The following is a 14,701-nucleotide window of genomic DNA, read 5'->3' as shown; positions in this document are numbered from 1 at the left end:
CGTATAAATGTTCCTATTCATATTCATGGCCACTCCTTCGACCTTGCCATCGGACGTGGCCTCTCTATGTCCATCAGTCAACAAGGCCATCTCCGATCCCTACCTTGTATCCCTCACCAACTACATCCTTCTATCCCCACTTCCTTCTGAACCTGTCCCTGGAATAAATTCTCCTCAAAATCATTTACAACTGCACTTTCAAACTCAACTGCATACTATTTGGCCCTCCATTAACTGGCATACTTCTGCAGCCATTGATTTTCTCAACCACTTCCTCACCTTCACTGACCTTATCCCCAGTAAAACCCTGACTTATCTTGCACCCGTAGTTCCTTTTTGTACGGGTCAACCACTTTGGTTTCTTACACATACAATGACAATTCACCTACACTTTCAGCTTCGGTGTTTTCACGCTTCGCCCTTTCCAATTCTTGCTCCAATGTGCGGACCGACGACTGCATCTGGAATATAATGTACAGAACATTAAAAGCTGCTATGAGGGGATGAAATGAAAATTTACAAAGGTCTGAAGAATTTGTTCAATGCTCCTTTATTAGCACAGTTGAAAGACAAATTTCATACACCCAGTACAACCCTTAGCATTGATTTGTTTTCCAGATTCTCTTATGGGTTTCTGGAATATATCGATAGTTTTTACTAGAATTAAAAGAAAGTGAACAATTAGCATAATTGCAAGCAAAGTAACACTGGTCATTGGGTTTGGCTTATCCATTCTGGTGCTGCTCCTTGAGCTGCTTACATTTTGGATTTTTCCTGCAGAGATGCAGGTCCACATGTGAAGGAAGAAGCCATATACCGATTCAGAAAAAGACACCATTCTATGAAAGAATTCTGGCCTTATTAAAACATGACAAACTCAGTCTGGAAATCTAGAAACCGAACCATGAAAAAGCTGTGATAGCATTCTGGCTATTGAGATAAGATAGTGTTGACACTGAATCAATAACCTTATTGAAACAGAAGGTTAAAGGCTCCTGGTAGTCTGAACTTTGGGAACAAGACAATAGTTCACCCTGTATAAGGTGTTCTAATTTACACCTTGTAAAGAAGCACATAAAAGTAACAAACATCTGCCTTCGTAAAAATGATACCAAGTAAAGCGCACCTGCTGTTACACCGTTTATGATAAACTTAGAACCCAGAGAGGAGAGATATGGTTCTGTAGTGCTACCAGCTGAGGTGACGAAGAATTGCAGGGGTCAGCAGAAAAAAGACGAGATAATTAGCTTACATCCTCAGAAAACCTTAAAAGGAAATACCACTGGAAAAGGGTATAAATATTGAACTCTCAAATGGGATAGTAGACTCGCTTAAAGGGGCAAAGTGATTCACAGCTTCAGAGCCAGCTCTAAGTCTCCAACTCTTAGTACCTCGGGGATCAAAGGTACTGTATTTGATTTTGGTAGATATCCTGAATAAAACTTTAAGAACTGTAAAACTGTAACGAATTTAAGATTTGAGAGTAAGGATCTCCGATAAGATTGTAAAGCTCTCTCTTTTTGGAACTGTTAATGTTGCGATTGACTCACCAACTGTAAATTTTGTCAGTTCTTTAATAAATCTATATATTTTTAGAATTGTCTCATAATACTTCTGCATCAAACTCGAGAACTCAATTTCTGTACACTCTGTTGAGGAGTTGCAGAATCCTGGGGGAGTTCTCCAAACCCTAATATCCGGAACATTACAGTGTAGCTAAACTTATTAAAAGTGCTATCTGGACGACACTAACATTTTCAGGTTGTTCCTTTCCTTTAGGGAGAGATAGTCCAAAACTTTAGACCCAATTAAGCGTCTTTAGGATTCGGCTACCTCAAACTTTAGTTGAAAGCGAACGTCTGAGGAATACGTCTGATCTGGGGTAGCCCTAAAGGGGCTAGGACTAGTAATTATCGCTTCACACATAGGAAAATCTGTGAAGGCCGTTTAAAAAAAAAGAACGTGCTTCTCCTCTAGCCTCCTTTCCCCCCAAAATAATCCCAGATTCTAAACCATAGAATTAGAATATCTAGATATTGGCAAAATAAATCTGATGTCCAGACTGACAATAGGCTGCGGTACTGAAAAAAGCTTTCAACATTAACAGATTGCAATACCAAGGCAGGGAAGAGTACCAGAGAAAGCCTTATGATGGGCACGTTTAAAAAATTTATTCACAGGATCTGGGCGTCGCTGGCAATGCCAGCATTTATTGCCCATCCCTAATTGCCTTCGAGAAGGTGGTGGTGAGCCACCTTCTTGAACCGCTGCAGTCCGTGTGGTGAAGGTACTCCCACAGTGCTGTTAGGGAGGGAGTTCCAGGATTTTGACCCAGTGACAATGAAGGAACGGCGATATACTTCCAAGTCAGGATGGTGTTTGACTTGAAGGGGAACCTGGAGGTGATGGTGTTCCTATTCGCCTGCTGACCTTGTCCTTCTAGGTGGTAGAGGTTGCAGGTTTGGGAGGTGCTGTTAAAGAAGCGTTGGTGAGCTGCTGCAGTGCATCTTGTAGATGGTACACACTGCAGTCACGGTACGCCGGTGGTGGAGGGAGTGAATGTTTAAGATGGTGAATCGGGTGCCAATCAAGTGGGCTGCTTTGTCTTGGATGGTGTCGAGCTTCTTGAGTGTTGTTGGAACTGCACTCATCCAGGCAAGTGGAGAGTATTCCATCACACTCCTGACTTGTGCCTTGTAGATGATGGAAAGGCTTTGGGGAGTCAGGAGGTGAGACACTCCGCAGATTACCTAGCCTCTGACCTGCTCTTGTTGCCACAGTATTTATTTGGCTGGTCCAGTTAAGTTTCTGGTCAATGGTGACCCCCAGGATGTTGATGGTGGGGGATTCGGCGATGGTAAAGCCATTGAATGTCGTGGGGAGGTGGTTAGACTCTCGCTTGTTGGATAGTATTAGATCAAAGGATGTTGCCAAAAAGAGTAGTAAGCCTAAGGATTGGGAGAACCAAGAAATTGATAAAGGGAAAATGGAATACAAGAGTAAACTAGTGCGAGACATAAAAAGATTGTAAAAACTTTTATTAGGTACGTAAAAAGGACAAAATTATTGAAATTAAATGTGGGTCTCTTACAGGCTGAGACAGGAGAAATTATAATGGGGAATAAGGCAATAGCAGCGAAATTAAACAAATACTTTGCGTCTGTCTTCACTGAAGACGACGCAAAAAACCGCCCTGAAATACTGGAGAACCAAGGCTCTAACGAGAATGAGGAACTGAAAGAAATTAGTAAAAAAATACTGGAGAAATTAATGGGACTGAAAACCGATAAATCTCCTGGACCGGATAGCCTACATCCTAGGGTTTTAAAAGGAGTGGCTAGAGATAGTGGATGCATTGGTTGTCATTTTCCAAAATTCCATAGATTCTAGCACGGTTCCCGCGGATTGGAAGGTAGCAAATATAACCCCACTATTTAAGAAAGGAGGGAAGAGAGAAAACGGGGAACTACAGGCCAGTTAGCCTGACATCAGTAGTAGGGAAAATGCTAGAATCTATTAAGCAGCATGATAACAGGGCACTTAGAAAAAAGTAATAGGATTGGACAGAGTCAACACGGATTTATGAAAGGGAAATCATGTTTGACGAATCTGTTAAGAGTTTGTTGAGGTTGTCACGAGTAGAATAGATAAAGGGGAGCCAGTGGAAGTGGTGTATTTGGATTTTCAGAAGGCAGTCGATAAGGTGCCACACAAGAGGTTATTAAACAAAATTAGGGCTTATGGGATGGGGGTAATACACTAGCATGGATTGAGGATTGGTTAACGGACAGAAAACAGAGTAGGAATAAACGGGTCATTTTCAGGTTGGCAGGCTGTAACTAGTGGGGTACCGCAAGGATCAGTGCTTGGGCCTCAGCTATTCACATTTTATATCAATGATTTGGAGGAGGGGAACCAAATGTAATATATCCAAGTTTGCTGATGATACAAAGCTAGATGGAAATGTAAGTTGTGAGGAGGATGCAAGGAGGCTTCAAGGGGATATAGACAGGCTAAGTGAGTGGGCAAGAACATGGCAAATGGAATATAATGTGGAGAAATGTGAAGTTATCCACTTTGGTATGAAAAATAGAAAAGCGGAGTATTTTTAAATGGAGAGAGATTGGGAAATGTTGGTGTTCAGAAGGACCTGGATGTCCTTGTACACAAATCACTGAAAGTTAACATGCTGGTACAGCAAAAAATTAGGAAAGCAAATGGTATGTTGGCCTTTAATACAAGAGAATTTGCGTATAAGAGTAAAAATGTCTTACTGCAATTATATAGAGCCCTGGTGAGACCACACCTGGAGTAATGTGTACAATTTTGGTCTCTTTACCCAAGGATGGATATACTTGCCTTAGAGGGAGTGCAACGAAGGGTCACATGATTGATTCCTGGGATGAGAGGGTTGACCTATGAGGAGAGATTGAGTAGACTAGGCCTATATTCGCTAGAGTTTAGAAGAATGAGAGGTGATCTCATTGAAACATACAAAATTCTTACAGGGCTTGACAGGGTAGATGCAGGGGGGGATGTTTCCCCTGGCTGGGGAGTCTAGAACCAGGGGTCACAGTCTCAGAATAAGGGGGTCGGCCATTTAGGACTTAGATGAGGAGAAATTTCATCACTCAGAGGGTGGTGAATCTTTGGAATTCTCTACCCCAGAGGGCTGTGGAGGCTCAGTCGTTGAGTATAGTCAAGACAGAGGTCGATAGATTTTTGGATATTAAGGGAGTCAAGGGATATGGGAATAGTGCAGGAAAGTGGAGTTGAGGTAGAAGATCAGCTATGATCTTACTGAATGGCAGAGCAGGCTCGAGGAGCCAAATGGCCTACTCCTATTTATGTTTTTTGTTGGAAATGGTCATTGCCTGGCACTGGTGAGGCGCAAATGTTACTTGTGACTGATCAGCCCAAGCCTGAATGTTGCCCGCATGCAGAAAGATCTGGGCATGGGCTGCTTCATTATCTGAGGAGTTGCAAATGGAACTGAACACTGCAATCATCAGCAAACATCCCCATCTCTGACCTTATGATGGAGGGAAGTTTATTGATGAAGCAACTGAAGATGGTTGGGCCTAGGACATTGTCCCGAGGAACTCCTGCAGCGATGTCTGAGGCTGAGATGATTGGTTCTTTTTGTGCTAGGTATGACTCTAGCCAGTGGAGAGCTTTCCCTCTGATCCCCACTGACTTCAATATTACTGGGGCTCCTTGATGCCAGACTCAATCAAATGCTGCCTTGATGTCAAGGGCAATCACTCTCAGCTCACCTCTGGAATTCAGCTCTTTTGTCCATGCTTGGACCAAGGCTGTAATGAGGTCTGGAGCGGAGTGGTCCCAAACTGAGTATCGGTGAGCAGGTTACTGATGAGTAAGTGCAGCTTGATAGCACTGTCGACAACACCTTTCATCACTTTACTATTGATTGAGAGGAGACTGATGGGGCAGTAATTGCCCGGATTGGATTTGTCCTGATTTTTCTGGACAGGACATACCTGGACAGTTTTCCACATTGTTGGATAGACGCCAGTGTTGTAGCTGTACTGGAACAGCTTGGCTAACGGCACAGCTAGTTCTTGAGCACAAGTCTTCAGCACTACAGCCAGGATGTTGTCGGGGCCTATTGCCTTCTCTACTTTGTTGAAATGGGGAAAATTAAACCGTATAGACTGACATTTTGTATTCACTTTCTTTGCTATGGTGCTTTCCTTATCCATTGATGAGCACATGAAGACAGACCTACTATTAATTTTACAGTACAGTCTTAATCCAAGAGAAAAGGGCCAATGTGTAAAGTAATTCAAAACAATGTCCAATTTTTTAGTTCTTCTCTGCAATTAATAATCAGATTCTCAGAAATGATGCACATTATTGCATGAGCTGGTTACCTGCATCAACACCTTCTGGGATTCTTCCAGTTTCACCTTCCATTTGCCTTCCTCCTCTTCAACGCTGCTTTGCAACCTCTGTAAAATTCCTTCCTGCAGATAATACCATTAAATATTTTATTTTTGGGGAAAAAACAGTTTAAGCCCAAACTCTGCTGGAAACAAACTACTGTATGAAACTTACCGTTTCTGCAAGTACTGTCTTGTACTTTTCGCACTCTAACTGCAACATTGCATGCATTTCCTCATATTCCTTTTCTTTGTGTTCCAGGGCCTAGATTTTGAAAGTAACCAACAAATAACAGCAGCAATAACTTGCATGTATATAACACCTTTAAAACAAATAAACATCCCAAGGTGCTTCAAGCAGATCTGAAGAACAACAGATGCCGAGCCAAAGGAGGAGAAATTAGGAGGGGTGACAAAAAGCTTGATCGAAAACATGGGTTTTCAGAAGGGTCTCAAAAAAGGTTGAGACACAGAGGTGTTTAGGGAGGAATTTCCCAAGAATGGAACCTCGGCAGCTTGTACCTATGCCTTCAATGGGATAAAGTGAAAGGAGGAGCTGCACAAGAGGGAGTGTGTTTAGGGGTTGGGGGCTTTTAAGTCAGTGCAGAGCACGGATCATGTAGTGGAAAATAATGGCTTCAGTCTTCCCAACATTTAGCTGATGAAATGAAGATTCATCCAAGTATGGGTGTTGGACAAGCAGCCTGACAGTGGAGGGGTTAAGAGGGGTTTTGCACAAGTGGAAGGTGGCCCCATGTCTGCAGTTGTCACCAAGGGGCGGCATGGAAATGAGGAAGGGGACAAGGACAGAGCACTGGAGGGCTCCAAAGGTGATGGTGGCAAGAGAAGCCATTGCTCGAGATGTGCTGGCTACGATTCAATAGTTAAGGGTGCAATCAAGCAAGGGTGGTCCCACGGAGCTGGTTAAATGAAGGAAAAGCATTGGCGAAAGATTGTGTCGTGAACTCTGTCTAAGAGAAGGGTCGAAGAGGGATAATACATCATGAAAATTTAAAAACTAAATGTCAGTAGCAAATATCATTCAATTTCTCAACACCACAGAGCACCATGACAGATGATTTACTTGTTCTGGAGAAATTTAATATGGAACACGACCAATTTTCCCTATAGGGAGAGACACGCTCTTCCTTCTTTCTACCATCTTTTGTATCAAGGTGATAATGCTGGGGTGGAGTATTTCCTTCACTTGTATCTAGTAGAAATCAATATGTAGTAGATATAGTGAGCCTACTGGACATTGATAGTTTGCATTCACATATGTTTGAATATGTCCACTTCAGCTTAGATTTTTTTTTCAATTTTGTGCTCAAGATGAGTTTTTGTTTTGCCAGAGTCAGCATAAAGCACAGGTCTCCAATGCCCCAAACATGCCTTGCCTCTAATTTCAGTGCAATACCCATTACAGTACATCAGCTTGGTTCTGTTGGCAGCACTATGGCTACGGAGCCAGAGATTGCCCCACTCCAGGAGTTGAGCCCGCACCCTAGGCTGACACTCAAGGACTGCACTGTCTCAGTTTGCTTGTTGTGCTGGTTCAGGTGGATGTTAAGATTTTATGGCATTATTCAAGCAGGCAATTTTCCCAGCGTCATGCTAGCATGCCCCTCTCAACCATCATGATGAAAAATCCATTAACTGGTGCTTCATTTCATTCCTATTTGTAAGATCCTGCTGCACACAAAAGGACATGAGCGATAAGGCTCTTTATAAATGCAGGCCTTTCTTCATTTCCCTCCATATTTTCCAGTTCAGTCAACCCAATGGCCTCAGAATTGTGTCTAATTTTGCAATACTTTGTGCTGCAGACTTAGCCGACTAGCAGGCTACCTACATTAATTTCACATGGCTGGCAGAAAGTGTTGTGTATGTAATATGTGTGCTACTTTGAACCTATGGACAGGACTGCACTACTTGTAGGGCGTAGTGATACGCAGTACCACTCCTGGCCATAGGGGTATAAATAGTACTGTGGGTACTGATCTCCCCTCAGTTCCCGCCTGTGGGCATGAAGTAAAGACCTACGTATAGTCCCTACCTCTAACCAGTAAAGACCTGTTTTATTGTTACTGATTAAGTCTGAGTATTAATTACTTGAACAACTCACAGATTTAATAGAAAGCACATCAATCTGAGCTTGATTTGAACCACTTAGTTCCTCCTATAGCAGTTCTGGTTAAAAAAAAATTGGGGGAGAGAGAAGGGGTACTGATTTCAAGTACAACAGAAGAGAGCAATGGTCGCTATTCACGGAGATTTTTTTTTTTTTTTTTTTAAAGTGCTGACAACAGTGTGGGATATGGTTGTACTTCAGTGGGATAGCGTATATTGCTTTAAAAGGTCTAGTTTCATTTTTATTTATCCTAAATTCCTTGTGATAAACACAGACATGTCATAAAGCAACAGTTTTGATTTTATGGCAAAATTCATAAGCACCATCAAAAGCAAAGCACAGAAGTTTTTCAAGAGGTTCACTTAGCTTAAGGAAATGGATAACCAGAAAAGAAATTTCATATTCTCTGCCCAAGTGACTACACTGAAGGACTAAGTTATGTTGTAAACGCGAGATTGCCTTTTCAAATTGATACTTTTCCCCCTATCTTGGTCTCCCTGCACCCAGCCGGTTACACAGCTGCTGCATCGACAATGAGTTATTCGGCTCACACCACCTAGTTGAAGTATTTATAATGGAGATTATAAATAGTTCATGTGGGGAAATGAGAGGGAATTGATATAAAAAGTGTAATAATGTTAAAATTTAAGTACCCTGAGAATTTTATATTTGGGCTGATAAAGGTGTAAGGGAATCAAATAGTTCCTGATCACAGCAGCAATGTTTCATTATTTTATACAGTGACCCAAATGAAGTCTTACTCTGGTTGAAAGATAGATAACTTCATTGGCAGTTGAACTATTTATCAAGCTCCTCTCTGCTCAGATTTTTTTTAAATTCTTGTGTGAAATATATAATCTTCATTTGGAGAGCTTCACAAAAATGATTAATGACCTTGTCAGCTAACACTTAATGAATCGGAAAAGAAAAACAGAAGCAGGGACTAATCGCCACAAGCCTCATAACTGCTCCCCATCTGTGAAGGGGAGACACTGAAGATTTCCCTGCCAGATGTTACTCCACTGTATCTGACCCCATACTGCTGACTCAAAATGTATTTGATAATACTCCACAGAAAAGCTCAGGAAAACAATTTTTTAAAAGATGCTTTAGAAATTGAGAGAATTCTGAATACCTATGATGGAATTTGCTCAGTTCACATCACTCCTTTTAACACATTTCCAGGCAATGTAAAATCTCCATCATTCAGATTTATGTTTCCCATATACAAACTTGGCTACCACCAGTGACCTTTCCCACACAATTCCAATTTCTATCTCTACTGATGGTCTGAAATCTTCTTTAACAGAGAGATGATGTGTATAACATGAAAAAAAGAGAAAAGCATATTTTGCCACAATAGAATAAGCTTGTCCAGAATACAATTTTAAAATGTGCAAACCTTTGTTTGTTCTGCTAGCAATGAAGACAAACTGTTTTGTGCTGTGCTCTCAAATTCCTGCAGCCACTCAGTATAGTCCTATAAGCATAAAGACAACTGCTTTTAATGTTGGGGAAAAGGTAATTTTTCTGCTTTACAAAGCACAAAATAGAATACATGCCAAAGTTCAATACACCGATGTTTTTCTAATAACTGCTTATCGATTTTACTTGTGCAAAGGTGGCTAGTTTTGAGTACAGTCTTCGATTTGCCTTAACAGAGTGCAACTAAACAAAATTAAGTTTCTATAGTCAGGACTGGAAATCAATAATGATTCTTAGAAAATAGTACTAACATTTCAGGCAAAAACAGCATTTCTTTACTGACGCATTTAAAAAACATATAAAAAGGACACATGCCAGAACCAAATGTCCTAAAGAAGCTTTAAAAATTAAAAAAGGTCTCAGACAACTTAAAGAAATATTATTTGATTTGAATCAGTCATTCTTGTTCATTTGACAAAGAAGTGGTTTTATACGTGCTACATAAAGAACAATTACCGAGTTAGAAGCCACCAACACTCTGGGAAACAGTTTTTTCAGAACATCTCTAGTCCGTGACTGTATGGCAACAACTTGCTGATTACTCTCCTGTTTCAAGAGATAAATAAATACATTTGAAGGTTACAGTAATCTATTAAATTATGTGCTTCAAGTGGCTAGCAAGCAAGCAAGCAGTGGCACAGCACACTGGTATACCAATACACCATGCCACAGTGATAGGGCTGTGATTTGCACCCTTGATTTTTTTATTCTCAGCTGTGCATTAGGAGGCTTTTTTCCCCCCCAGTGAGAGGAAAGGGGACAAAAAGCACAGCAGTCGCCTCATACACTTCCAAGCAGCCAGTTACAGAGCAATATTGGCAGAGGCCTGGAAGCACACCAGGTGGCTTACTGTCTTAGGATATTGCAGGGGGGGGGGGGGGGGGGGGGGGGTGGGGAGGAGAGAGAAATAAGTAAGGAAGACTGAACGAGCCCAAAGAGGGTAACAAACAAAAACTGGCAAGCAAAACAGCATAAGATGATCCTATACGTTAAATTTATAACAAGACCAACAAAACAAACATGCATACATGAAATCAAGGATCCAGGAAAGGAGCAGCACAAGCAGAGTGCAGAATGGTTAGGTACAAGGTGTTTTAAATTTAAAGCTATTTCAATTTTCAGATTGCAGCAGAAATTATCTACTGTAAACATTTTCACATTTATTACAACCTTGGCTGTCTTGTTCACTTTGTCCTGCAACATTTTTTCAGTTGATGTCAAAGCTTCCATTGCTTTCCAGTTTTTCTCCCGAAGTTCCTAATTATTTTTAGAAAGAACTATTTCAGTTCAGCCAAGAAATTTTGTAAATGATTAGATGTTTTAAAAAAAATCTGGGGATTAACAATTGTGAATTTCAAGTGTAAATCACTAAATGCATATAAAGTACTTTGCTCCATTCGTCAGCAAGACAAAGCTGGGAAAAAAAGCAAAAGTTTACATCTACTGTTGAAAGAAAGGTTGTTTGTTGACAAAGAGGAAAACAGGTTTTCACAATTTTACTGATGCCAAATGTTAGTTGAATCCAAGGCGATAGGACTGCAGTGCAGAACAGGAAAACATAAAACAATAAACTGCAAATGCTAGAATTACACAACAGCATCTAAAAAAAAGTTAACATTTCTCATTCAGAAGCAAACTAACCTATGCATTTCCAGCACTGCAGTTTTATTTCAAGAAAATGGAATAGGCACAGTAATTAAGTTAGGAAAAAGTACCAAAAGATCACATAGTAGACCTGTGCAAGAATGCATTATTTAGGGGGGGGGGGGGGGGGGGGGGTCAGCTGAATGTTTACTACAGCAAGGTGAAAGATAGAACAAGGGCTCCTTCTGTGATCAGTAAAGGCCATCCAAAGTGTTGATGGAATCTTTGGAAACTACTAAATGCATCAAACAGGTTTAATACGGCAACAATTAAAGAAAACAATCTCACCAATTTTCTCCCCAAGGAGTGGAGCCCTTGTTGGAAAGACGGCCTGCTCTTCAGTACCTCTCCCAAGTGGCCATTATTTATGTGTAAACCTTGAAAAGTACGCGATGGGAGGGTAGTCAACCTTGGTGGCCCAACACAGGTGGGCCCGATCCTGTAGCATGAGTCCATGGATAATGTTCAGAAATAGGAACCCTGAGCAATTTTCCCTTCCAAATCCTGGGTGGCTGTGCCCATTATAACAGCCCTATGACTGTCCCGGCTAAAATCAATTACACCCAGAGATTGAACCAGAGACCTTGGTCTGTACAGCTTGATTACTCATGATGTCATACAAATAAGATAGAATTTACAACATGGAAACAGGCCATTCAGCCAAAGCAGTCCATATTGGTATTTATCCTCCATGCGAGCAACCATTTTATCATTGTATTTAACTGCTCTGTTCTCGTATCCCATTATCCCCTTTTCTTTCATCCATCTTTCCAAATGAATCTTGAATGTCGATCGTTTCTGCTTCAATAATTAACCCTGGAAGTGAATTCCACATCCTCACAATTGTGTGTGAAGAAGTCTCTCCTCCCCTCTGTTCTAAATCTCTTGCATTTAATCTTCTATCACCCCTCATTCTTGACTCCTAAACTATTGGAAACCATCTGCTGCACACTCAGTCTCACCCTTTCATAATTTTAAACACTTCCATCATAATGTTGCATTGTTCTAATGAACAAAGACCCAATTTTCAAGTCCTTCTTCGTCCTCACCGGGAAGCATCCTAGTGAATGTGTGAAACCCTCTGTAAAGCCTCAACATGCTTCCTATAGTTTGAACCCAATATTGCACACAATACTCTAATTGAGGTCTTAAGGCATTCTATAGGTTCATCATTACCTCCAGGCTTTTATACTCTATACCTCATGATAAAACATAGAATTTCATTAGCTTTTTTCTGTTACAGTCTTACCAACGTGAGGTGCTGCCATTATTGCCCTGTGAACCTGTACCCGCAAATCCTTCTGCTCTTCCACAGCAATGCACCTACTTCCATTGAGTATAATTACTGCACTTTTCTAAAAAATCAAGTATCACCTCACATTTAGTGACAATGAATTCCATCTGCCACTTTTTAAACCCATTCCCCACCTTACCTTATCAATATCCCATTACACCTTTTTATTGCCCTCTAAAGAATTAACCATACCTCTGCATATCATCTGCAAATTTTGGCAGCACTCCCTCTAGGCCAACAGCCAAAGCACTAATGTACACACTGAACAAAAGTGGTCCCAGAACAGAGTCTTCTGGCTTCACATCACTCGGGAAGGGGGGGGGGGGGGGGGGGGGGAAACTGCCCTAAACTCTTATTTGATGTTTTCTCCCTTCTAATCCATTCTAACAGTTTGCTATCCTCCCCCAATTAGCCTGATCGAACCTTGTTGTAGTTTTTGTACTGAGCTTTCTAGTTGTGTTGCAAATCTATTGTGCTCATTACATCCAGCCACATCTAGCTCATCTATCTGATCTACTTAATTTCTCTCAACCAGTTTTAGCAACACCTGTAGCATGAGTCCATGGATAATGTTGAGAAATAGGAACCCTGAGCAATTTTCCCTTCCAAATCCAGGGTGGCTATGCCAATTATAACAGCCCCATGACTGTCCCGGCTAAAATCAATACACCCAGAGATTGAACCGGAGACCTTTGCCAATTATAGCAGCCCCATCAATGTCGGTCTCCTGCTATCTGCTCCACTGTTTGGCTCCTGGGATAAACTCTTCCTCAATAAAAGTAATTTCTCCTCAGCAGGATTACTTCTGACAAACCTGTTGGTTTACACTCTTCAACATCATCGAGGCAATGACACTGCTGATGGCTGCTTATATCTAAGGTAGCTTCAATTTTTATATTTATGTTTATCATATATATCTCCAATGGATAACCTGAACTGCATTTAATATCTCTCTAAATTTTAGAACTTACTTTCATCAGTGCTCAGACAGCTGGCCACCTCCTCGCTCCTCCCCTGCCTTGCAACTACGTAAGTTTGCCTAAGTTGATGGGGACATTCTGGTTGACCCGGTGGACTTACTGACTTCTGGGGTCCAGCCTCCTCTTCTCAGAAGGAACATGGTCTGTCATAGCACAAATGGATCTGTTGAATTAGCCTCGATGTAAAATGCTCTGTTCATCTAGAGGGTGTGCATCAGTGCTTGGTATTGATGGGAAGGGTGGAAAGAGATAAACGCTTGGTGGACAACCAATTCGTAAGGCCCATGTACAGAGATCAGCAATTCCTGATCAGAAGTGGTTATGTTTCTTTAGCTTTTTCTGTTTCGCAATTTTCTCCTGACTAACACGGGAAATGTGGTTCAGGTGCTCTTTGCAGGTGCTGTTTGAGAACCAAAGGAAAATGTGCCAGTGGCACTGTTCTGGACCGATGGACTATTTTATGTGTGCAGATAGCACCCTCTGGTGGTGGCTATGTGTTAGCAGTGTGTTTGTATGAAACAGAAGTCATTTGACCTTCGTTCCTTTCTTCCTGTGTAACACGAAGTAGAATTCCAGGAAGAACCTGGCAGTAATGGAGGATTCCATAAGGGTTTCACAATCCAATGTAATCTGATTTCATATGTTAGGCCAAGCGCAATATCTGTGAGTATCTTTGTTTCTTAGCATAATAGCAACGTTGTCAGAGTAGTATTTTGATAACACTATGTTTATAAAAGGTTAATATTTGATAGTTATAGAAGTTAGTCCAAATGTTAGTTAGTTATACAATTAATCTATTCTACTGTTGTAAATATGTTTATATCTTATGTAATATCGAATGTATAGTACTCAGTTTATGTACAAAACATACTTTATCTTTGTTTACAGTTTCACAAAATTGTTCAAGTAAAGGCTTCAAACAGCAAATGGCTTCACGAAGAATTATTTTGAATAAGTGTTTAACTTGCTGGATAACTAGATAGGAGCACGTCTAGCGTGGCCAGTGCAGGCACCGTGTTTCAATGATGAGCATTTTATAACATTGATTGTGTTCACTGATCATGAATTGGCTATAGTGTTTTGCAAAATATTTAAAGCTTTCAACAGAAGTTGGCAACATGTACCAACTGAGAAGGCACGTACTTGGTTTTGATACAGTAAACATACAGCATGGGTCAGTGCGAGAGGATATGAAACAGGCCAGTTATTTTAAAGGGGAAAAAGTTCCAATTTTCTGCCTCACACCCTTTGCTTGTTTTGCCAG

General features: G+C 41.0%; 1 protein-coding gene across 5 annotated transcripts in view; it reads right to left on the bottom strand.

Annotated features, from left to right (window-relative positions):
• ktn1 (kinectin 1) overlaps positions 1-14,701 on the bottom strand; it is a 133,125-nt gene that overhangs the window by 25,279 nt on the left and 93,145 nt on the right. For 3 of the 5 annotated variants that reach the window (XM_086003242.1, XM_086003244.1, XM_086003243.1), the window contains exons 33-38: positions 10,690-10,776; positions 9,976-10,065; positions 9,437-9,514; positions 6,079-6,168; positions 5,895-5,987; positions 390-461 (exon numbers count right to left, since the gene is read on the bottom strand). In XM_086003242.1, the coding sequence (XP_085859368.1) occupies positions 390-461; positions 5,895-5,987; positions 6,079-6,168; positions 9,437-9,514; positions 9,976-10,065; positions 10,690-10,776 (510 nt within the window). Of the gene's footprint in view, positions 1-385; positions 462-5,894; positions 5,988-6,078; positions 6,169-9,436; positions 9,515-9,975; positions 10,066-10,689; positions 10,777-14,701 lie in introns of all 5 variants that reach the window. The other 2 variants (XM_086003246.1, XM_086003245.1) reach the window with 2 other exon arrangements.

The sequence above is a fragment of the Somniosus microcephalus genome, chromosome 12, assembly GCF_052327205.1.
Source record: "Somniosus microcephalus isolate GS21.2 chromosome 12, FLI_Smic_1.0, whole genome shotgun sequence".
NCBI lineage: Eukaryota > Metazoa > Chordata > Chondrichthyes > Squaliformes > Somniosidae > Somniosus > Somniosus microcephalus.
The sequence above is the reverse complement of the archived record's forward strand: the minus strand, read 5'-3'. Positions and strand labels throughout refer to the sequence as shown.